The sequence below is a fragment of the Typopeltis vanoorti genome, chromosome 15 (genome assembly GCF_054136105.1).
Source record: "Typopeltis vanoorti isolate ZY-2024b chromosome 15, IOZ_Tvanoo_1.0, whole genome shotgun sequence".
Taxonomy (NCBI): Eukaryota; Metazoa; Arthropoda; class Arachnida; order Uropygi; family Thelyphonidae; genus Typopeltis; species Typopeltis vanoorti.
In genome coordinates this window covers 30,428,536-30,454,862 of record NC_143563.1, presented here as the reverse complement: position 1 = coordinate 30,454,862, position 26,327 = coordinate 30,428,536, and the positions used below count along the sequence as shown (strand labels likewise).

The 26,327-nt window shown below is 37.1% G+C and overlaps 1 protein-coding gene across 3 annotated transcripts in view; it reads right to left on the bottom strand.

Annotated features, from left to right (window-relative positions):
• poe (E3 ubiquitin-protein ligase-like protein poe) overlaps nucleotides 1-26,327 on the bottom strand; it is an 801,929-nt gene that overhangs the window by 589,128 nt on the left and 186,474 nt on the right. For all 3 annotated transcript variants that reach the window (XM_090405892.1, XM_090405894.1, XM_090405895.1), the window contains exons 16-18: nucleotides 19,885-20,067; nucleotides 12,371-12,493; nucleotides 3,262-3,384 (exon numbers count right to left, since the gene is read on the bottom strand). In XM_090405892.1, coding sequence (XP_090262018.1) covers nucleotides 3,262-3,384; nucleotides 12,371-12,493; nucleotides 19,885-20,067 — 429 coding nt within the window. The remainder of the gene's footprint in view (nucleotides 1-3,261; nucleotides 3,385-12,370; nucleotides 12,494-19,884; nucleotides 20,068-26,327) is intronic.

Below are 26,327 nucleotides of genomic sequence, written 5' to 3'. Positions count from 1 at the left end.
CCCCTCCCAACAATATGGGATTATAAAAATTCTATATAACAGGTCAAAATTAATCGGTTTTGATAGCAGTGCCCTAACTACTGAACTTGACCACATTCTCAAGACTTTCTTAGTCAATGCTACAACTAACACAAAATCCACAAAATATTAAAACCCTGTAACTGTAACACTTCCCCCATCACCTTCAAAGTAGAGATTACACAAAATTTTTAATCATCATTCCATATATCCTCGGCACATCCTAAAATTAACAAAATTCCTAAAGCAATACAACCTTATAACCACTTACAGACTACGTAAATACTTGACATCCCTAATCTGCTCCATCAAGATCAGCCACATTCCATAGACCTATCTTTGATTACTTTTTTTTCTACCTCAAGTATGGATATGTATTCCTGACTGCATTCCTGTTTGGAGTTTGCTCCCACCGTGCTGAAACTGCTTGTTTCATTTAGCAATCTTTCAAAGTACTGCAGATATCTAAAATATCTTTATCTTCAGTTTTCATGTCACCTTTATCTTCTCTGATTCCTTTTACAGCACTCTTCTCCATTTCTAAGCTTTTTTAATAGCCTCCAGAATTTTACTATCTTTCTGACATTTACTTTCTATGTTCCTACCAAAGTCTTCTCATGACTTTTGTTTAGCTAGTTTTACACAGTACTTCACTTTCTTACATTTTTCTCTGTATTCTTTAAAAGCATAAGCCGACTTACCTGCCAGGATTTTTTTATATGTTTTTTTCATTCCTTGACTAACTTACTAACTTCCTGAAACCCATGGGGTTCTGAATTTCCTATCTTTACAGTCAGCCTCACCACATTCATCTCTGGCTGAATCAATCAATGTTTTTTACAAGGTTTGCCAATGAGTCTCCAACATTTGGTTCTTGTTTTCAAACTCTTCCATTTTTTTTCTTGCTTGTGTACAGTTCACCTCTGAAAGCTGATCAACTTTGATTTGTTTTTAAACTATCTTACACAGTCTTCTTTTCAATATGAAATTCAATTTTCTCCTACTCAAGATTAAATAGTGATTACTTGGTAGTGCAAATCTTCTGTACGCTCTTTCGTCACTGCTATCAACTATAACATAGTCAATGTGACTTTTCTTATTTCTTTTATCTTCTCTCCATGAAAATTTGTGTGCATTTTTATGTTCAAACAGGGTGTCAGTAATAACTAGTCCATGTCCTGAACAGAAATCTAACAGACATTTACCTTTATTATTAGTTTTGCTCTTTTCTCCAAATTTTCCAAAAACATTTCTATATGGCTGGTAATCATTTCCTACCCTGCTGTTTAGATCTCCAACAAGGAAAAACTTTTTTTTTTTCATAGTATCAGCCACCTTCTCTAAGGGAAAAATTTCTTTATTTTTTTCCTTAGTAGAACCTTCTGTGTGACAACATAGGCACAAATAAGTGTCACTGTCCAGTTTTCCATTCTGATATTTGCCCACATCACTCTACTTGGTATTGCCTACCATTCAAGAAGATTACTCTCGTATTTAGTGTTGAATACTATAGCTACTTCTTTTTGCTGATTGCTATTGCCTGAATATAACATTTTATATATGATGCTTAGAAAATGTTATCTGGTTTTGCCTTCTTTGTTTCAGTCACTCCTTTATGTCAATCTGGTATTTATCCAATTCTTCTGTTAGTTCCATTTTTTCCCTCATTGATACTTCTTATGTTGATACTACCAATATTGAACTCTGCTGATGTTGAGTTGGGATCTGTTCTCTGATTTGTTCCAGTAGCCAACTTTACACTGATCACCCTAGTTTCCTGACAAAAACAATGGCATTATTTAACCAGGCGATGGCACAGCCAGCATAAAATACTATCATACCACCATTTTACATCATGCTTTAAGCCAATAAGAATACGATATGGTCAGCCAAATCCCAAATTGCACTTGTTCGTTCAGTATCCAGGTAGATACCTCACAGGGTGCACCACGTGAAGGCAAGGACTGGATATTAGGTCAGAAGCCGTGGTTGGTTCTCTACATTATACAGTTTCCTTAAAAAGTTACATGGAGGTTTCCTCTCAGTTATACAGCCTGACCTTTAAGCCCTCAAGCACCAATATAATATGACACTGGATATCTTATTAGAAAGTGCAAGACTTTACATTTACTAATACTGAACTGACAATCATTTCACATGCCCCAATTCAAGCTTATTCCAATTATTCTGCACATATCAGCTGCATTCCTGATTACTCTGCCTATTTTTGCATCAGCAACAAATGGCTATATCTGTTGGCATACCACTGGTCACCTTATATCTTGCAGATTCATATCTCCCATGTACCACTTTTTAATATGTCAGTCAGCCAACCTCTTATCCATGTAATTTTCCTTTTTCCATCATAAACTGGATTCTTGGATGTAGGCTATTGAGGTGACTGAGGAAGAAGTCTATTTGTCTGGGCCATGAGGCCAAATAGACAACACATCATCTACATATCTTAGCCAGATAGAAGGCTTGAGAGGGGCTGAGACTATGGTTTGTTTTCAAAATTTTCCATGTGGTGGGATATCTATGAAACATACCTCATGCTCTGTTCTGATTGTTTTCGGCTGGATTTTACCAAGGCACTGGACAGAGGTCGAAATTTGATATGATGTTTTTAGAATTGAGACTGCCTGGACAACACAATCTGTTACATACTTTACTGCTTCACTGATAGGTGTTTGACTGACTGTATCAGCATTAAATTTTTCAAGATGGGAAAAAGTAATCCGGTCAACCTGATCCATTTTCCATATGAGCATCCATGTTGGAGAACATGGTTCGTGTGAAGACATTGTGCTAATACAAGGAAAACGATCACTTCCGTAGATGTCTTCAACATCCCACATGAGCAGTGGTAAAGTGGCAGGAGAGTAAATTGCAAGATCGATTGAGTTGGGTACACCACTCATATTCTGCAACTGATCTTGCAATCTGCTTTCCTGCCACTTTTCCACTACTCATGTGAGATGTCAAAGACAACATTTACAGAAGTGATCTTCAGAGTTGAAGCCCTCAGAAAGGCATACAACAGAACCATCTGGATAGGTTCCAGATGGCACATCACCAAGGAACAGAGTGACCATGCAGCATCTGATGTCCAATGAACAGATGGATAGATAGCATCTATCAATCTATCACATGTATATTATTAAAGCATACATCATCAAAAAATTAAGTTTGCCAGTCATCTTAAGAATAATTCACATACATTAACTAAATTATTCAACTAACCGATTTTGAAAACACATCATCTAATGCAACTTGAATCTTAGCTGTTAACACTTCCAATGTGAGAATATCAAGAAGGTGAGGAAACTCATCCTTTACAGGTAAAGCTGACATACCTCGGGAAACCTGAAATATGTACAAAATAAAAATATTTTATTCAATATTAACAAATATTACAATTTTATTTTCTATTTGAAACATGCTAATATTCTAACATTGGGTGAATGGAGAAATCAAAGAATTAAGAGAAATTTTTAGATTTCTCTAAAAATTTTCTTAATTCTTTTTCTCCTTCTAAATATGTTGCTGAAGTAATCTCTCATCCAAGTTGTATTCCTAGCAGAATACCTTCTTCTCAGCCATTCACCACTGCATGTACTCTGAGACTACAACAATGCTAAGTAAGATGATCATAAGTTTTTTACAACTCCTTTCACGGCCAGATTGCTCTTTCTGTTCTCCAGATCCATGTCAAGATTCTGTTAGAGAAGTTATTCCTACTGGAATGAATATCTTAATTATCACTCTGTTCAACATTTCCACCCATCCAGTCATGGTTTTCCAAAACGTCTGCCAACAGCTTATTGTAAGTGGTTTGAGATAAAACCTCCAACTTCATTCCTGGCCTACTGAAACATGCAACACTCGTAAAACCATCATTAGCAGGACTAAGCCTAAGAATGAATGGGATAAACAGAGAAAACTTGCCACCTGTGGCAGTGGCAGTTGGGCCTTTTGATCCCATGCTCAATCTGCTGAGCACAAATTTTGTTCACCTGTGCTTCCACCTCATTCTCACTCAAATGGTAAAATTACAATATTGCATAAAAATAAACCTGATCTCCGGGCATCATTCTTCTCATCCAACTCCTGCACATATGACATGCCACCTGTGACAGTGGCAGTTGGGCCTTTTGATCCCATGCTCAATCTGCTGAGCACAAATTTTGTTCATCTGTGCTTCCACCTCATTCTCACTCAAATGGTAAAATTACAATATTGCATAAAAATAAACCCGATCTTCGGGCATCATTCTTCTCATCCAACTCCTGCACAGATGACATGGCAAATAACTTCTATCTTTACTGGAACACAGTGTTGTAAGCCTCCTGTAGTCGTATGACAGAAAGACATGAGAAGAATCTTGATCAACCCAGATACCAAAGATGGCTCTAGTCTCAATGTTATCTCACCAGCTGTGTTCAAGAGATACATGTACTAAAACTTGTCCTTTGTCATCTCTATATAATAGGGTATCTCTATATAATAGCTCAGGCCAGAAAAGTAACGAGTATTGTGAGAAAAGCTAAAACGGAGTATGAAAAGAAACTGGCCATGCAAGCTAAAGGCAATCCAAAAGAATTTTATTGAATGCAGATGGTACACGAGTGTCAGAAGCTAAGGGGATTGTTCAGTTAATGAGTGCTCACTTTGCTAAGATATATCAACCAGGTGTATGTTGTATGGTGCACAGTGCTATTGCTACGTTGGATGAAGAGTTAGAGGTTCATGAAAATGAGGTTGAAGAACTTTTGCATAAACTGGATAAGAATTTGTCAATAGGGACAGATGGAATATCTGCCTGTTTGTTAAAGGAATGTTCAGCTGAATTGGCTAGGCCTTTCACACATTTGTATAACTTGAGTCTCAGCTCAGGAATGATACCACAGGAATGGAAGGAATGTAATATAGTTCCATTGCACAAGGGTAGTGCAAAAACTGATGTGTCTAACAACCGACCTATTAGTATTTCTGGTGTGGTAGTGAAGATTTTAGAGAAGTTAGTAAGAACTCGCATAAGAAATGGGTAGACAATCATTCTATACTCTGCAGGGAACAGCATAGGTTTACTAAAGGAAGGTCATGTTTTAGCAATTTGCTCATATTTTATAACAATGTTAGGGCCGAGTTGGATAAAGGAAATGGTAATGATACACTATGATAATGTTGGGTTTTTCTAAGGCATTTGATAGGATACCACACGATAGGCTGTTGCATAAACTGGAGAATATGGGATTGGAACATAATCTATTGACTTGGATCAGGGGATGGTTAACAGACAGATATCAAAAAGTGGTATACAGTGGGTGTGAATCTGCCAGTAGGCGGCCTCCTAGGGGCGATTCCTGGACACCTTCGGGTGACTGACTGACATGCTACGCTATTCCTACCTTCCAGGGTTAGCAGCCCTGGTAGGGTTAAGTTTCCTCATTGCAATAACTCATCAGATGAAAGCTCCGACTCTTACAGGCCGGAGCCAGGAAACTCGTCGAGTGTGAATCCAGATGTCTGTTTCTTGTTTGGAGGTGATCCTGCCACTCATCCCAGCAGAGTACTCAGGAAGAAAGTTAAAAGAAAGCTCTGCAAGGACTGTCATCAACACATTTATTCAAGTTCTCATCATGCTTGTTCCGGCAGTCAAGGAGTTCCTAATCTCAGACACTTCGTATGTCAGGTCTGCAATCGTGCATTCTCCACCGCAGTCGGCCTTGGAGTGCATCGCACCTCGAAACATCCAGCCGAAGCCAATGGTGCAATAAAAACAGAGTGCATCAAAACACGTTGGACTGCCGAAGAAGAAAAGATCCTCACCGCTCATGAGATCAATTTGACGGCTCAAGGGATAAAGAAAATCAATAAGGCTTTATTTAAGGTGTTCCCATTAAGATGACACTTCATGGCATCCCTTGGATGCCATCAAGTGTCATAGATGGAAAGCCAGTTACAAAGCCTTAGTTCAAGAAATGGCAGCCCATCTGCCACAGGCAGGGACAGGTAATATCTCCATATCTCCTGTCCCTAACTCTCCATCTTCCAGCCACCATCCTGCTGTTGAAGAAGAGGCTTTGATTCTCAGACTGACATCATCTCTAGATGATCCTTCTCTTCCAGAATATAACCATAAAATTCTTAAATATCTCATCCAGACTCACCTTCTGGGAATGGATATCACAGATCAGTTGAATCTTCATGATGAATTCTCTGAACACTTCATGCCTCGTCAACATCAGCCTACATCTCATTCTACAATGACTTTGTCAAATAGGAAGCAGAGGAAGAGGGCCTATGCTGCTATGCAGGCCCTCTATAAAAAGAATAGAGGACAATGTGCCAAAACCATCCTTGACGGGGCTACCCCTCCACCTCTAGCAGACTTACATGATGATTTTGTTAAATTTTGGAGTACAGTCTTTTCTGCTCCACCTCCACACTTCCCTGATGATGACCAACCTACAATATTGAAGTCCGTTTCTGCCCTTCAAACATACCAGCCTGTTTCCATCCAGGAGATTAAAGCAGCTCTTCCATCCAATTTCTCTGCTTCCGGACTTGATGGCTTTTCTGCGTCTAGGGTTTGGAAGGTGCCGTTGAAGATTCTTCAAGACATAGTGGACATTCTCCTTTCAAGTAAAGCAATACCACCATACCTATGTGCTTCAAGAACTATCTTCATTCCGAAGAAAGAAACTTCAAGCTGTGCATCAGACTTTAGACCTATTACCATCTCTCCTGTGTTACTTAGACTCTATCATAAAATATTAGTTAAACGACTTCAGCAATATATACAGCATGATTATAGACAGAGAGCTTTTGTCACTTCGGACAGCTGTGCCGAAAATATATATCTTCTTTCTTTTCTTCTCTCTGATTCCTGACGCTACCTTAAGCCTCTATATATGGCGTTGCTGGACCTCCAAAAGGCCTTTGATAAGAGTCTCCCTTCCTGCTCTCCTTCGAGTGCTGTCTATTGCTGGATGTCCAGAACCCTTTCTTTCCTATGTTATGGAAATTATGTTACAGGGTCCCATCCAACTTCTATTCCTGCAGTGCAGGGTTCGCCAGGGTGATCCTCTATCTCCCCTTTTCTTTAACTGCATCACAGATGAGTTTCTTCACTCTCTTCCTAGCCATATTGGCTACTCTCTAGGCGCTTCTTCCTTTAATGGCCTTTGCGGATGATCTTATTCTTGTAGCCTCTACAAGATAGGCTTGCAGGAACTCCTATACGGGGCAGTTGACTTCTTCTCTATTCAAGGCCTTTCTATTAATGTAGAGAAGTCCTGCTCTTTAGCTCTTGTCCCCTCTGGTCGTGACAAGAAGCTTAAGGTCGAGACTATAGAGTTTTCCCTGCATGGGAGGCCGCTGCATGCTTTGACCATCCTGGAAGAGTGAAAATACCTCGGTTTCATATTCACCCCAAAGGGAAGGTCTTCTGCCCCTTCTATCCTAGAAGCTGGGATCACTTCTTTGAGGAAAGCTCCTCTTAAGCCCCAGCAAAGACTGTTTCTCCTTTCCCACTATCTCCTACCTTGTTTTTACCACAAGTTGGTGCTTGGTAGGACATATATCTCAGTATTGTCCCGAATGGACAGGGCTATCTGTTCAGCCATGAGATCATAGCTTCTACTGCCGGCTGACACTCCTACTGCATATTTACATGCAAGGGTGAAGGATGTGTCCTCTTTTCTGCCTGTCAACTAAACTAAACTGTCAACAACCCACATACCTTTAATTTATCATCATAGGGAGCAGTGTACAGGTTGTCCCCATCCTGGTAACCCATCTCTGGATCCTCTCTGCCCACCTCATCCCAAGAAATCGAATCTGTGCACAGTAGTCCAAATATCATAATACCATATCATAATTGCATAAAGAGGGATAATAACCTCCCTATTTCTACTCAACATTGTAGTAATTCACTGTACAATTCTGCAAACTTTTGCAATATGTCCTCTGAACTTCATCTACCTGTCTATCATCATCCCTAAAATCCCTAGCGTCATCAATTTCCTGCAGTTCACCACCATCAATGTGATAATACACAGGGTGTAATATTTTCATCCCATAGTATGTTCTGTGTATTATTACATTGATGGTGGTGAACTGCAAGAAATTGATGAGGCCGGGAATGATGATGATGTACAGGTGTAAAGCCTTATAATTTGCTACAATGAACTGACAACCATTATCCTTGGCTCACACTACCAATTTATTTCAATCATCCTTTAGGATCTCTATATCATCTTTATTGACTACTACTATTCTCATTTTAGCATCACTAGGAAAACAATTGAATATCCCCTCCCCCCAACTCTTTCCCTATATCACTAATATACAAATGGTGAATAGTAGAATACCTAAGGTATTCTACTATTCACCATCATGCTTGTGAATTCTATCCCACTGTAGCTACTCTCCAATGTCTGTCAGCTACCTCCATCCCATCTGTGTCACCAACTTCATATCCTTTATTATATGATCTGACTTATGTAACAATTTTCTGTGTGATACTCTATCAAATGCCTAAGCAAAATCTAACAGTATCATGATGAAGACATTTCTTTTATCCAACCCAGCTACTAATCTATTACAAAATGTGAATCAATTACTATAGAGGCTTACCTTTCACAGTGTGATGCTGTCCACCACAAGGTATCACACATTCCTATCCACTATTCTTGAATACTACCTTTAACCAACTTTTCCAACACCTTAACCATCACTCCTGAGATACTAATCAATTGGTAATTTTTCTACTTCTGTCTTGTACTTCTTTATGTAATGGAACTATCTTGCCCTCTTTTTGAGGTTTTCAGGAAGTTTCTTATAAGAAACTGCCACAGAACCTTGCTAAAGCTGACACTTGATCAGATACACTGCACATTCTCATAACAAACAGCTTCTATTACTTTCCTACTATCAGCAATGATTAAAATTATCCTTCCATAATCATTCTTCCTCTTACTTGCTGTATAACAAATAACTTCTTATGATTTCCTTTTTTGAAAGGAAATCAGCTAAGTAAACCACAATCTGATTTATCCCTTCTTACCATACTAGTTACACTTCTTGCTGCTTTGTACTGCTCGTGAGCATGCTGTTCGACGTAAATATACATCGAACATGTTGTGAACCCAGAATCCCATCGATGTATATTTATATCGCTAAATTAAAAATTCCGAAAATAATAATATATGTTTGAAATTCATTATCAGACTGTATTGTAGTTAAAATTGAATAATCAATAAAAAAAAAAAAAATTATATTAGTATATCGTAACGCCTGCCCATCAACTGTGTCATGTACGATCGCACATGTTCATGTTTATATTACATTGTGCTGTCATAACTCTAGCTTCTCCAATCTAAACAATGAGGGATTCACGACTCTCTTCTTGTGACCTGAGAGATCTCTGAATTTCTCTGTCACATGGACAGACCAGGACGTGGTGGTGCCCAAACCAGGAGTATAAAACAGTTCTTGACTGAACGCGAATTAGAACAAATGCTCCAGTGATCCAGAACAAGAGGAAGCAGATCTCCCCCACAAATGTGAGCTCCGAGTTAAGTGACAGTGACGCAGAACTTCAAACGAGGGGTGACCAATTCGAGGCCGTCCATCGAGTCGTGTTCATGATTGTGTGCGAGTTCTTGGCATTTCAAAAACTGAATGGCCTAATTCAATAATTTACCACTCAATTTTTGTGGATAATTATAATGTACGTCCCTATGTAAAATGATATTTTCATCATCATAATAACACACATAAATTTTATTTATAATTTTTATTATTTATGTAACATCTAAGCAATATTTTCACTGAATTTGTTGAATTCTGAACACTAAAGAAGTAAATATAAGTAGAAACTAATAAAATATCAACTTTTTTTTCTATTTTTTTCAAAAACCTTGATTTCTTGCAACCTGTTTTTGGAGCCCATACCACATGTATAACTAAAATTTTTGCTCCAATTAATTGTCAAACATGCTAACTAAAAGACAAAAAATAATTATTTGGATATTCCATAGAAATACTGCACAGCAATTTTTTAAATAGAACTAAAAATGGTCAGGACATAGGGTTCTTCAAGTTCCAGTAGGTCTAGAACTCAAAGTGTTAATCCACCACTTCAAGATGTCTGTCAACCACTTTTATATCTTCTTTTCTTCAAGATAATCCCATTCGAAAGGTTAAAATGGCGCATTAGCACCATGAATGAGCTAGGATTTTTTAAGGGCACATGACAGTGTGGCACAGAGGCTTGGGCTTGCTCATCAAATTAAACTCTCATTAGTTGAGTTACCATTTCTTATGATATGCATTTTATTTTCTATCTTCTATGCGCTTCCTCGCTGGTCATTCATTTTGCGTCACAGTAGATAGTTTCATCTCCTAAGATTTCCTCACTAATGCTGGAGTATCTAGGGCACTATATTTTCATTTTTTCTTTATTCTGTGCAAAAATCACCTTCCACTGATTTCAAATTCTATCCATAACTCTGCTGATGACAGTATACTTCCTTCCTCTTCTTCATTCAACACATCTCTGGCAGACAATCTACAGTCACCAATACCTTTGACCTTCTTGATATTATTCTTTAAATGGAACAAAGATAACCTTGTGAACTTCAAAAGTACACTATTGTCTTATTTCCCAATAGAGAAATATCAGTTCCCTTTCCTTTTGATAATATTCAGTTCTCTAAACAAAAGTTAAGGTTACCATCTTGTGCTGACCTACATATCTCTAGCCTTTCTTAGCACAAACACATCTCCATTCTCCACAAACTGGGTGTCCTTTTTCTGCCTATCAGTATTGCTTGCATGTTTAAGTTGGTGCATCAAAAGCCTCCCTAAGAATTTTTGATGATATGCAGACAAATGCAAACCAATCAATGGATGGTCCCTCTCTCTCTCTCTCACAGATTGGCTGCATACTCTACAAGTTACTCTTCTACCCTGTAGTTATTTTCATAGACCATATTTTGCTGAACTGGCCACTATTATTCCTCCACTTCTTTCTGGATTTATCGCCATCATTCCTTACCAGCAACTACTAAGCAAATTCATCATCAAGGATAGTGTCAACCAATAGTAATGTTAATTAAAACCAAACGATGATAATGTCTGCAGTAAAATGGAAAGTTGATATGTGCACTTTTTCTGATTTCAGAACATTTATGAATATTCTAGGACATAAAAAAAATCTACTTTCATTCAAATAAAGATACTTTATTTGAAAATAATTAGAACAGTCCTGCTCCTCTCTTTGTACTTGGTAAATTGAGAAAATTTTCCAAATTTTCTCAATTTGCAGATGTCAAAACTAGTTATGCAGAATAGCAATGTAAAAAAGAAAAATAATATATCATACGCAGAATACCATAACCTCATCCACATGCTCATGTAAAAAACAAAAACAGGAACACAAAATATCACAAAAAAAAGAAATTGACAGTCTTGACTCATAAACTTCCAATTAATTCTTCAATTTATAATGATGTTGAAGCTGATAGTTATTCAGCATAACATGTGACAAAAAAAAAAAAAAAAAAAAAAAAGAAAAAAAAAAGTCATACACAGAATTATCTTATTAGCTTACTCATATAATCAAAAGAAAAATCAGTAACGTAAAAAGAAAATAAATCAAAAACAAAAATACACAATCTTTATTCATCGCAATTCATTTCAAAACAGTTTTCTTCATCATGTTACCTTACATGGCTGTTTGTAAAGGACAATCAGCATCTAGTAGGTTCAAGACTGATAAGAGATCTTGTTTCTTAAGAGGATTAATTCCCAAGGGTGTTGTATAAGAGTGTGGCACAGTTACTGGGTTTGCTCCAATTGGTCTCCCTACCCTCCTCCTCTTTAAATCCAACAAGTTTCAGCATTTAGGCTGTACTTGAAGTAGATTTTGTCTAAAGCAGAAGTATATCATAGCCATTTAATGTTCAGCCATTGCATTCTCCCTCTCCATCATTGACATTACATTTGACCAGCATATCACTAAGAAATTGAGAAAAGCAAGGAATTCATTCTACTTTATTTCCGTTGACTATGAAGTGAGTATTGGCATATCATGTTCTGCCATGTTCATAAGAAAAACAACCTTATCAGATACTGACACCACTTCTACTTCCATGAATATTTGGTGGTAACATACCAAGTTCTGCCATCTTATAGATCTTGAAAGTATAAAAAATTTACAGAAAAGTTTAAAATAAAAAATGACATATCAACTTCTGCTATCTTTCTCCAGGTTTAATATATTCCACATATTATTATAAAATTATTTAATGTTATATATTTAAAAACTGGAAAACCTAACCTCTCTGTTCATTAACTGTTTTGCAATACTGACATCATACTTTGCATTACCAGCATGTTTAGCTACAGAACGAAGAAGAGACTCTGCTTTCTGTGTAGTAAGTCCCTGTCTCACCAAAAGATCCTTGAAAGAGAGCAAAGCATATATAAAGGATATAATAATTTCACAATTAAATAGTTATCATCTGGATTAAATTGAATGCAAAATCAAATAATCCTGTTATTAATTTTATAAACAACTGCATTTTATAAATATTATATGTTATTATAATATTATTATATTATATTATTATTATAATATCCGCGCAGTTAGCCTAGTGGCTTTGCGCTTCGCAACCATATGCCTGGGGAAGGAGTGTTCTAGGTTCGATTCCCATCCACGACGTGAGGAGCTTAAGGATCTTCCTCAGCCATAGCCAAGTTAGCCGGTCTTGGGCGTGGGCAGCAGGGTTTTTTCTGCCAGTTTATCTGGGGTTTTTCATCCCGCAAGCAGGCAAACCGGCCCCGTGAACACACAGGTTACAGTCATAAATACTTACGACAAGGAAGGCAACGGGAAACCACCTTGCTCATAATCATCTCTCCCTAGAATGGTAGCATTTAGCTACCCTCCCGCGGCCGTATGACAGATGGGAACCAGAAGAAGATATGTTATTAAAAACATGTTTTATTTTATGAAAAAAGGTTCCAAAAAAAAAATATATATATATATATATTACATTTCTACATATCCAAAATACACTGCTTGAAAAGAAGTGAATGGACACCATAGGGTGAGGAACAAACAGCCATGCATCCACTTTAATAAAATGTAGGACCTCTTTCCACAAGCATACAATAACAATCAATGGGAATTTTGGAACATTCTTCCTGCAGGCATGTAATGAGGTCCTGCATGGATGTCCCATGACCGCACTCAACACTTCAGTTCATTCCACAGATAGTCAATAGAGTTGAGATCAGGGTTCTATGAAGATCAGCCAAGTGTGGTGATATGGTACATTGCCTTGCAGAAAGAGAATAGTCAGTTACATAGAAACACTACAAAGTAGGAAGCATTGCACATTGTCCAGAATGCTCAGCTGCCTCTCAGAGTTCAATGTTCATGACAACACAAACAGAAGTCTGAGGCCAAACTAGTAAAAATAGGATCCTACCATCACAATGCCACTACCAAATTTCATAGTTGGAGTTATGCATTCTGGTAAGAGATGTTCACTGGGAACAGCATAATTTGTCACTCCACAATACAGCTTTCCAAGTTTTCATGTCCCACTGTACACACCCTTTGCACCACTGAAGCCAACGTTATATGTTGATTCAGGTAATGTCGGGATTGCATACTGCAGTCCTATCGTGGAAATCCTTGTTGTGAGCCTTAGTTCTGAATATTTTTGTGCAGATTCGTGTTCCAATCGCTGCTCAGAACTCTGCACTCAATGCCTCAACTGACGAATGGAGTTTTTTACAAATTATCCTTCGTAGTATCCTATGGTTACATTCGGTGAGTGTGATGGGTTATTCACTGCAGGTAGCACTTGCAGTTGACTCCCTGCACTTCCATCTCAGTACAATATCACTGAGTGTTGACTTGTGATAGTTCAATTTGTCAGCAGTTCACTGAACAGATATGCTTGCAACATGGCATCCTAACACAACGCCTCTTACAAAGTCCATTAGTACCCTAGCAGCTATTTCACCCAGTGCACTGACTTGGGAGTATCACATTCTTCTGATTTATACCAGCTACAAACATAATGCACCTTCCCCATGGGGGGGGGGTCCATTGACTTCTTTCCAAGCAGTGTACATGTGCATTTTTCATTCCAATTAATGAGAAACCAGATACTAAAATAAACAAAAGAAAAAAATTGATTTATTGCCAGGAAAATGGAATCTACTTTGGATTAATAAGTATATTGAATTATTTAAAAATGAATTAACTAGAAGTTAATGTATAATTATCACGCTATTAATGTTTCCTGCACTATTAATTTTAGACTTAGTATGAACTTGGTAACATTTCTCAACAGTGACCTTGGAGGCTATAACATTCCCTCTCTTAACAGTCGTATATCAAAATATCATTGCTCAATGAGGGTCAACATGGCTTTGTGAAGGGTCGGTCATGCTTTAGTAATTTATTAACTTTTTATAATAGAGTAACAGCTGAGTTTGATAAAGGAAATGGCTATGCGATGATTTTGCAAAGGCATTTGACAGAATACCACATGGTACACTGTTACACAAATTAGAACAAATGGAGATGGATATGACACTAGTTAAGTAGATAAGAGGGTGGCTGCTGGACAGATATCATAAAGTGGTATATGGAGGGGCAAAATCGAGGTGAAAGCAGGTGACTAGTGGTGTGCCTCAAAGTTCAGTGCTGGGACCACTGCTGTTTAATTTACCCATAACTGATATAGGAAATAACCTGAAAGGAAATATTCAGTTGTTTGCTGATGATACGAAATTAGGTAGAGTAATAGTGAAGCAAGGCAATATGGAGAGCTTGCAGGACGATTTAAATAGGCTGTCAGTATGGGCAAAAGTTAATGGGTTTCAGTTTAATGTCGAGAAATGTAAAGTTATGCACTTTGGGATAAATAGATTACAAGCCATTTATCACACTGATGACACTGTACTCCAGGAAACAGATGAAGCTAGAGATTTAGGGGTGGTGGCAGACAGAGAGTTAAAGTTTAGAGGACATATTGCTAAGGTTGTTAAGGTAGCACACATAAGATTACTTAGCTAGTGAAGAACATATTAACAAGGAGATAAGGAAGTTGTAATTCCTGTTTATAAGGCCTTGATCTCATCTGGATTACTGTGATTAAGTCTGGTCCCATGGGTTTCTTGGGGATGTGAAAGCAGTGGAGAGGATTCAGAGGTGAGTGGCCTGTGGAATGTGCCTTATGAGGATAGATTGAAGGTGTGTAAATTACAGAAATTGGTTGATAGGAGAAAAAGAGGGAATAAGATAGAAACATTTCAGTTGCTTAAAGAATTTTATAGGATAGATGCAGGGGAAATGTTTCAGCACTTGGCTAGAGGGACCAGAACAAGGGGGGCCATTCCTGGAAGTTGAATAAAGATGTGGTTAGTATGGGAATGAGGAGTAGATTTTTTGCTTGGAGAGTGGTGAATGAGTGGAACGGGTTGCCAGAGTCAGTTGCGAGTGTTTTTTTTATTAATGGGTTCAAGGAGAGGTATGATAGATTGGGTCTCCCGTGATGAGTCTTCGGATTCCATAGAGGTGCCCATATAATAATAAATTATTAACTTAATTATTTCTTTCTATTCAAATCTGAGTGATGTACGTCCCTGCCCTATGGACACTGGCAGTACAGAATCCATACACGTAACAGGTATATGAGAGGATTTTAGATAGTGCAGAAGATGGCTCAATATTTTTTCCATTATAGTAGAAAATGAAAGTGGTAGGTCAATCATCACCAAATTCTAGATATGTACCATCAAAAGAAGAGCAGGATACTATGATAGTACCACATGCGAAATTGACCAATGATTAACTGCAGCCAACAGTTATATATCATCATCATCATCAAATTCCTGCCATGTACCCTCAAGGGGTGTACAGGATATGACAGTACTACATGAAAAAATTACATCATTACTAACTTCCAATCTACAATTTTCCTCCAAATCAGTCTGTTACTTGTCAAGACTCCAACATTATCAGATCTTATATTTCTATCGTCTAAGGCACTTTGTACCGTATCAATCCACCTATATCTTGGTCTTCCTCTGGGTCGTTTTCCTGCCAACCTGGCAGAGAACACTTGTTTTGCTAATCTTTCCTCTCCCATTCTATTTAAGTGACCATACCATCTGAGATTATTTCTGCTAACGCATTCCTGGATGCTGACAATGTCAAGTTCTTTCCTAATATCCTCATTTTTAATATGATATTGCCATTGATGCCATCTGTTCACACCTCTAATCTTTCTCAGGACTCTCATATCTGCGGTCTCTAGTCTTTGGTCAAGTGTTTTACTTCTGACCCAGCTCTTAGATCCATAAGTTAAAATTAGTTTGAACACAGTCTTGTATACAGCTAATTTAGTGTTCCGACTAATTTCTTTCTTATTCCATATGAATTTATTCAGTTGACTTCCCACGATACCAGCTTTGCTGATTCTGTTGTCTATTTCTATATTTAGTTTACCATCTTCAGTAAAAATTGTGCCTAAGTAGCTGAAATGTTTTACTTGTTCCACAGGTTCTCCATTCACAACACAGTTGACATTTTCAATGATTCTGCCTATTGTCTTTGTTTTTTTATTGCTGACCTTCATACCATATCTATTACAACAGCTATTCAATTTAGTCAGAGAATCTTGCAGATTTGTAGCAGATTTATTTAGAAGTATAACATCATCCGCATAAAGCAAAGAGCTGACATTAACATCTCCAATTTTGATATCAGGTTTAATACCACATTCCTTCATAATGTGATCCATATAGATAATGAATAACAGAGGGGATAATGTACATCCTTGTCTCACACCAGATTTAACATTAAACCATCTTCCTGTACTTCCTTCAATTCTAACTGCTGACTCACAACTCAAATAAAGACTAAGTATTGCTTGATATAATGCCCCATTGACACCATATAACTGTCGCGTATTGAATAGCTTCTCTCTTGGCACCTTGTCATATGCCTTTTCCAAATCGACAAAACTTAAATACAGATCTTTGTTATATTCCCATGCTTTCTCGACTATTTGTCGTAAAGTGAAGATCTGATCCTGACAGCCTCTATTTGGCCTGAATCCAGCTTGTTCTTCACCAAGCTTTTCTTCCACAATTCTTCTCAACCGTTTCTCAAGTATACTTGCATAGATCTTGCCAGGAACATCAGTAGGGAAATACCTCTGTAATTCTCACATTCAGTTTTATTTCCCTTTTTATGGGTACTATGAGAGCTCTACTCCAATCATCGGGAATTCGTCCCTCTGTCCAGGCTTTCGGAACTATGCAGTGCAGCCACTGTAAGACTCTTATACCACCATACTTCAGCATTTCTGGTCGAATATCATCTACTCCTGCTGCCTTTCCACATTTCAAGCCTTTGATGGCTTTTTCTACTTCAAGTATGGATATGTATTCCTGACTGCATGCCTGGTCAGTGTTTTTTATCACTGTGCTGTCATCACTGCTTGTTTCATTTAGCAGTTTTTCAAAGTAATTACTCCATACTTCAAGGATATCTTTTTCTCCTGTTTTCATTTCACCTTTATCATCTCTAATTCCTTTTACAGCACTCTTTCCTCCATTCCTAAGCTTCTTCAACAACCTCCAGAATATTTTGACACCTTCTTGATATTTATTTTCTATATTCTTGCCAAAGTCCTCCCATGACTTTTGTTTAGCTAGTTTTACACACTGTTTAGCTTTCTTACATTTGTCTTCTCTGTATTCTGTAAGAGTAAAAGCTGACTTATTTGCCAGGAACTTTTGATATGCTTTCTTCTTTTCCTTCACTGCCTCTTTAACTTCCTGTGTCCACCAGGGAGTTCTGATTTTTTTTATCTTTGCACACAACCTCACCACATGCCTCTCTGGCAGAATCAATCAATGTTTCCTTCAGAGTTTGCCACTGAATCTCCAAGGTTTGATTCCTGTTCTCAAACTCTTTCATTTTCTTTTCAATAATATTTCTGTATTTTAGTCTACAGTTTACATCTGAGAGCTGCTCAACTTTTATTCGCTTTAAAACTTTCTTACATGTTATTCTTTTCAATATGAAATTCAATTTTATCCTGCTCAAGACTAAATAGTGATCACTTCCAATTTCAAATCCTCTGTACACTCTGGTGTCCTGCACCAGGGAGAAAACATCACTATCAACAATAACATAGTCAATGAGACTTTTCTTATTTCTAGCCTCTTCTCTCCATGTGAATTTGTGCACATTTTTATGTTGGAACATGGTGTTAGTAATAACCAGTCCATGTCCTGAGCAGAAATCCAACAGATATTTGCCATTATTATTAGCTTTGCTCTTTTCTCCAAATTTTCCCAAAATATTTTTGTATGTCTCGCAATTATTTCCTACTCTACTATTTAGATCCCCAACAAGGACCAACTTTTCCTTTTTCATTGTGTCAGTTGCTTTTTCTAAAGCCTCAAAAAATTCCTCCACTTCTACCTTAGTAGAACCTTCTGTGGGACCATAGGCACAAATAAGTCTCATTGTCCAGTTCCCCATTCTCATATTTGCCCACATTACTCTACTTGAGACTGACTGCCATTCAAGAAGATTAGCCTCGTATTTTGTGTTGAATACTATGGCTACTCCTTCTTTTCCTTGATTGTTATTGCCTGAATATAACATTTTGTATTTATTGCTCAGAAAGATCTCACCAGTTTTGGTCTTTTTTGTTTCAGTCACCCCTATTATGTCGATCTGGTACTTATCTAATTCCTCAGCTAGCTCCATTTCTTTGCTATTCAGGCTTCTTTGATAGTACCGATCTTTAACTCTGGTGATGTTGAGTTGGGGTTTGTTTTCAGATTTGTTCCAGTAGCTGACTTTTCGCCCTGGTTCCCTGGCGAAAACAATGGGGGTCTTGTTTAACCGGGTGACGCCCCAGCCGGCATGAAATTTTGTCATGTTGTACCATCATTTTTTATTTTGGTTTAACCAATAAGAATACAATTTGGTCGGCTAAATCCCAAATTGCCAGCCCATCCTCGTTCGTTCAGTATCAAAGTAGATACCCAACAGGGTGCACCACGAGAAGGTGAGGAGTGGACATTAGGTCAGAAGCCCTGGTCGGTTCTCCGCATTCCTTTAAAGGCTATGTGGAGGTCTCCTCTCAGTTATACAGCTTTGACCCTTAAGCACCCCTTTAGTTATATATTCCAATATATTCCAACAGTTATATATTCCAATGTAAATTCTTGAGTAACTGGCTGCATGTTTGGATTTAAACAAGACAGCTGTTTATGGTCATAGCAAGACAGCTATGACCATAAACAAGTGCACTGTATCTCTCAGTTAAATAAATGATGATAAAAAGTTGTCTGTTCTGCCAGTATAAAAAAATCTAAAATTTCTATATGAGACTGGCTAATTCATCTTCAGTTGAAAGTATTTTATTAATGTTACTCATATACTTCAAACCTTGTAAAAGTGTATTCCTAGAACTATGTTCTTGCCTAATGTTACTAACAAGCAAGATAATAATGGACCAGAAATTGCAGTCTTCCTTATCAAAGAAGACAAATTACATCTCTGGGAATACAGATACAAATTACAAGAAATATGAAACTTCTGTATTAACATGTATCAAAATCATCATCTTAGAAAAATATACAACAAATGAGAATCATTTAATGCTAAAAACAGGAAATGTTTCATTTACAGAAAGAAATAAACATTTGAAAAGAGAATAAAGAAGAATAAAAAAAATTAGATCAAATATAAACTATGAAAAGTTTCATGAAAAAAAGTAATCTAGAAAAGGGGACACATACCTTCATCCATCCAGAAAAAATTTTATGTGCAGATCGTGAGATCCATATTACTGAATGAAGAGCATGAGGCAGATCACTGGCTGTATCACCTGCAGTTAATGTTTCAAGAGACTGAACTGATGGTGGCAAACTGAGCATTATTCTCCAACATATAGAAAAGCAATACTGAACAGCACAAACTCCCTAAAAATTATAATAATAAAAAGTGCTATTTAAATTGATATTAAAATTATAAAAATTAACATTATACTGTATACTTGAAAGACCAATTTATTAGTTACCACTCTCATAGAATGACTACCATGCAATGAGTGTACCATAAGTTTTCTGAACATCTTAAATGAAGTAGGGGGAAGGACACCATGATGTATTCCATTCCACTACAAAGACATGGTGGTGGAATTGAATTACATCATGGTGAAGTCCTGAACCCTGAAGTTCAATCAATCAGATTTGCTCAAATATCTTATTCACTCCTATCCCAAAGATGTTCAATGAGATTGATATCTGGTAACCGAATGAGGTGAACCAATCCAGGGTCAAAGTCATTATTATATGTTCCTATTCATGGCCAAAAGTGCCATGAGACAGAAGTTATACTGAGGAAAGTTTTCATCACCAATTAAATGATCAAAATGAAGGTACTCTGTCAGCAATGGATAATCAAGTGGGTTGCACCCTTAATCTCCTGTTTTAAGGATGTTATATATACATATAAAACAAATCCATTGCCCCTGAACGTCAACTTGCTATCTACTAACACTCCAAGATCCCGAGCCCGATCAATTTCTTCTAGCGTAATCCCACCAATATAATACCACATTGGATATCTAATCATGCCAAAGTGCATGATTTTGCATTTACTAACAGTGAACTGACAGCCATTTTCCCATGTCCACAATTCCAGCCTATTCAAATCATTCTGCAAGTACTGCATAACAGCAGCATTCCTGATTACTCTACCTATCTTTGCATCATCAGCAAATAGCTGCAAGCTGCTTGTCAAATCCCTCCCAATATAATTAATGTACAGATTGAATAACAGTGGACCAAGCACTGATCCTTGTTCCAGACTCACATCCCCCATATACCACTTTTTGATGTTCTGTCAGTCAGCCAACCTCTTATCCATGCTAATATTTTATAATCCAAACCCATATTCTTCAATTTATACAACAGTATTCCATGCTCTATTCTGTCAAAAGCCTTAGCAAAATTCAAAAGTATTATGGTGTATCCATTCTCCTGGTCTATCTTAATAGTAACATTATTACAGAATGTGAACAAGTTACTAAAACATGACCTTCCCTTACTAAACCCATGCTGTTCATTGCCAAGTAGAGATTCACTGTCAACCCATTTCTGAGCCCTCACCAATTTTTCCAAACTCTTCACCACCACTCCTGCGATACTGATTGGTCGATAGTTGGATACTCTGGTCTTTGCAACACACCACCCTTGTGCAATGGGATTACCATACATTCTTTCCATTCCTGTCGAATCTTCCTTGTTCTGAGACTCCAATTATATAGTCTGGTCAATGGAATAGTTAATTCAGCTGAACACTCTTTTAGCACATCTTGATATCCCACCAGTCCCTATTGCTGAACTGTTATTCAGTTTTTGCAACAGCTGTAATACCTCCTCTTCATACACCTGATTTTCTTCATTCAGCAAAGAGGTAGCAGTGAACTCAATGCTGCATATAACAGGTTGATAGCTTTTAGCAAAATGGGCACTTATTAGTTTAATAATCTGTTCTGCATTCTTTCATACCTATCTTTTTTTTCTTTATTTTACTTGCAGCATATTGATAGAATTCTTGTGGGTTGTCTTTAGCTTGCAGAGCCAGTTTCTTTTTATACTTCGACTTAGCTTTCTGTGACTATCTAAGCCTGCTGCTTATAATTTTCTTTATGCACACGGTATTTCTTCCACATCATCTGTTTCTAAAAAATCTCTTGCTTGATAAGATTACACATCCATTTGACTCCTAACCTATTTATTCTTCGAATTCTTGGGACACATTCTGATATTGTATCATTCAAGTATTTTTAAATGCTTCCCATCCAGCAATCGATACCATTCTGCTGAACTCAGTATACTCCTCAGTTGGTCATAATTTCCTGCTTTGTAGCTCCACATGTAACTTTTTTTCTGAATGGAATATTCATAAACTTAGTCACTTCCCAAGTGAGTACTGCATGATTACTGTCATCAACCTGAGGCAGAATTGTTGTCTTTAACTGAAACATCTTCTGACACTATAATCAAATCTAACACTCTTTGACTTCTAGTTCCTTCTGTCACATGCTGCTTGAGAGTTGTTTCACAACAGCTCAATGAATTCAGTTTCATTCTTCTCATAAGATTGTACTGCTACCCAATCAATATTTGGATAATGAAAGTCTCCAATTATGATTACTCTTTTTGCATCCATCGTCTCTATTTGACAATGAATTTCTTCATCACTAGCAACTGATCCAACACATCTATAACACCCAATATGTAACTGATCTTGTTGTTCTGTAGATTCCACCTCACACCAGATGGTTTCAAATTCACTGCCACATGAAATACTGTTACTAATACTACAATCATAGGTTTCAACACTAACTCAATTCGAGTCATCTGATGTCATTATCAGGATATCCCCCCCCCCGCCTCCTCTTTTATCCTATCTATCCTTCCTTAAAATACTGTACCCTTTTCACTCAATACTAATTAGTATGTCTGATTCTGATAGCCAGGCCTACAATCTGAGGTCCCAACATATTGACCAAGGCAACAACCTCTACTCCAATTGTTTCTGATACTCCTAGCATTTAGGTATAGACATAATCATCTACCTGCATGACACAGCTGGACAACTTGCAGATCTCTATTCTTCTTTGGTGCCTTATCCATGTAGACATCTTTGCACATGTTTGAATTGGTCTGAACCAGACGAACACAAAGTTGAAATTGTTCTCTCCTTGTAATCCTTTCCATGATAATGTCCATTAGTGTCATTAGTACAATTATATAATATAGTTGCTCTTACACTCATATTCTCACCATTCCTCCCATTATAATTTAGTTTCCCTGACTCTCCATGTTAGGTCTCATACTAGTTATTAGTTTTTCAAGACTCCTGATACCAAACACATTCAGGTGTAGGCCATTCCTCTTATACATTTTTAATCTTCTCTCAACCTCACTCCACACATCCAAAAACTCGCATCCATTCCCTCTACACAGCCTATGCATCGAACTGTTTGTCATCATAACCCTTCTTCTTAATTCATGTTTTTATCATATCGAGGTAATATACTTACTATTTTCACTTTCTCACTCTTCACTCTCACTTCAGCAACACTTTCATGTCCTCTCTCATACTGAACTTATCACTAGTTAAGTTGTTTACAATTACAATCTCGTTTACTTTCTTTTCTGTTTTTGAACTGCTTGCATTATATTTAAAATTTTCCTCTTGGAAAACTCGATGTTATAACTCACTCATCAACAGCATGTTTTATGATAGAGTCACCATACCAAATATCATCCTTCATTTTACAAACAACATTACCTTTTACTTCTTGATGCTCTACTACATCAAGACGCCTAATTAAGTGTTACAAAAGCCACAGACCATCTGTCCAATGCTTTGGAGCATGACGGATCCATGGATTTATGCTGTGATTTTCCTACAGCATTTTCATTCTGTGGGATTAAAATAATAAGAACCATAACTCCTGACTCTTCTCTAATCCTCCAGCTTTGTACAACATACTATAATATTACTAGATAATGTTAGATTATTACTAAATTTTCCTCCAAATGAGTCTGTTATTTGTGAGGACTCCGACATTGTCAGAACTTATATTTTGATATTCTGAGATATTTCTAACTCCATCAGTCCACCTACACTGAGTCTTTTTCCTGTCATCAAACACCTCTTCTGCTAACATTTCCACTCATTCTGTTTAAGTGACATACCACCTGAGACTACCTCTGCTCACACCTAAATTCTTATACTATCAAGTTTCTTCCTAGTATCTTCCTTATTAATATGATATTGCCACTGATAGCATCAGTGAACTCCTCTGATTTTTCTAAGAAAGAATTTTCATATCTGTGATCTTCAATCTTTGATCAAGTAATTTATTTCTCAGCCAAGCGTCAAATCCTTAAGTTAAAATCAGTTTGAATGTTGTCTTGTATACTGCTGAGTTTTGGGTTTTAGCCATCTTGTACCTAAATCAGCTGAAATAGTTGCATCTTCTGTAAGTTCTCCACTGGAAATGTAGTTGTTTTCCATGTTCCTGCCTATTTTCAGCAGTTCAGTATTTTTTTTTTACTGGTAATTTTCATGCTGAATTTGTATGCTCATTATTCTATTCAGTTATATTATCCTAACTTGTAATGGATTTGTTCAGAAGTGACATCATTTGCATAAAGCAGAGCGGTAAGTTTCATATCTATAATTATGATATTAGGTTTAATACCAGTCTTTCATATCATCCCTATAGATGACGAATGAGAGTGAAAATAGACACACATCTATTATGAATGTCTAAAGCATTATGAACAGCTTTTCTCTTGGACACATTGTAATATGCCTTCTCCAGAACTACAAAATTTAAATACAGATCCTTGTTATATTCCATGGTTTCTCATTTTTTTGTCTTAAAGTGAAAATATGATGATGATCACATCATCAAATTCATGACATGTACCCTCAAGGGGTGTACAGGATATGATAGAACTACATGAAAAATTTACATCATTAATAACTTCCTATCTACAATTTTCCACCAAATCAGTCTGTTACTTGTCAAGACTCCAATATTATCATTATCAGATATCTTATATTTTTTTCGTCTAAGGCACATTGTACCATATCAATAGACCTATATCTTGGTCTTCCTCTGGGTCGTTTTCCTGCCAACCTGGCAGAGAACACTTGTTTTGCTAATCTTTCCTTGCCCATTCTGTTTAAGTGACCATACCACTTGAGATTAGCTCTGCTAATGCATTCCTGAATGACGACAATGTCAAGTTCTTTCCTAATATCCTCGGTTTTAATATGATATTGCCATTGATGCCATCTGTTCACGCATCTAATCTTTCTCAGGACTCTCATATCTGCAGTCTCTAGTCTTTGGTCAAGTGTTTTACTTCTGACCCAGCTCTCAGATCCATAAGTTAAAACTGGTTTGAACACTGTCTTGTATACAGCTAATTTAGTGTTCCGACTAATTTCCGACCGGCTTTGTTGATTTTGTTGTCTATTTCCATATTTAATTTACCATCTTCACTAAAAATCATGCCTAAGTAGCTGAAATGTTTTACTTGTTCCACAGGTTCGCCGTTCACAACACAGTTGACATTTTCAACAATTCTTCCTATTTTCATTGTCTTTGTGTTTATAATGCTGACCTTCATACCATATCTATTACAACAGTTATTTAATTTAGTAAAGGAATCTTGCAAACTTCTAGTGGATTTATTCAGAAGTATAACATCGTCCGCATAAAGCAAAGAGCTAATATTAACATCTCCAATTATGATATCATGTTTAACAGTTATTTAATTTAGTAAGGGAATCTTGCAAACTTCTAGCGGATTTATTCAGAAGTATAACATCGTCCGCATAAAGCAAAGAGCTGATATTAACATCTCCAATTTTGATATCATGTTTAATACCACTTTCCTTCATTATATGATCCATATAGATAATGAATAACAGAGGGAATAATGTACATCCTTGTCTCACACCAGATTTAACCTTAAACCATCTTCCGTACATCCTTCAATTCTAACTGCCAACTTACAACTCAAATACAGACTAAGTATTGCTTGATATAATGCCCCATTGACACCATATAACTGGAGCGTATTGAATAGCTTCTCTCTTGGCACCTTGTCGTATGCCTTTTCCAGATCGACAAAATTTAAATACAGATCTTTTTTATATTCCCATGCTTTCTCGACTATTTGTCGTAAAGTGAAGATCTAACTGACAGCCTCTATTTGGCCCGAATCCAGCTTGCTCTTCACAAAGCTTTTCTTCCACAATTCTTCTCAACCGTTTCTCAAGTATACTTGCATAGATCTTGCCAGGAACACTCAGTAGGGAAATACCTCTGTAATTCTCACATTCAGTTTTATTTCCCTTTTGATATATGGGCACTATGAGAGCTCTACTCCAATCATCGGATTCTTCCCTTCCAGGCTTTCGGAACTATGCAGTGCAGCCACTGTAAGACTTTTATACCACCATACTTCAACATTTCTGGTCGAATATCATCTACTCCTGCTGCCTTTCCACATTTTAAGCCTTTGATGGCTTTTTCTACTTTAAGTATGGATATGTATTCCTGACTGCATGCCTGATCAGTGTTTTTTTACCAATGTGCTGTCATCACTGCTTGTTTCATTTAGCAGTTTTTCAAAGTAAT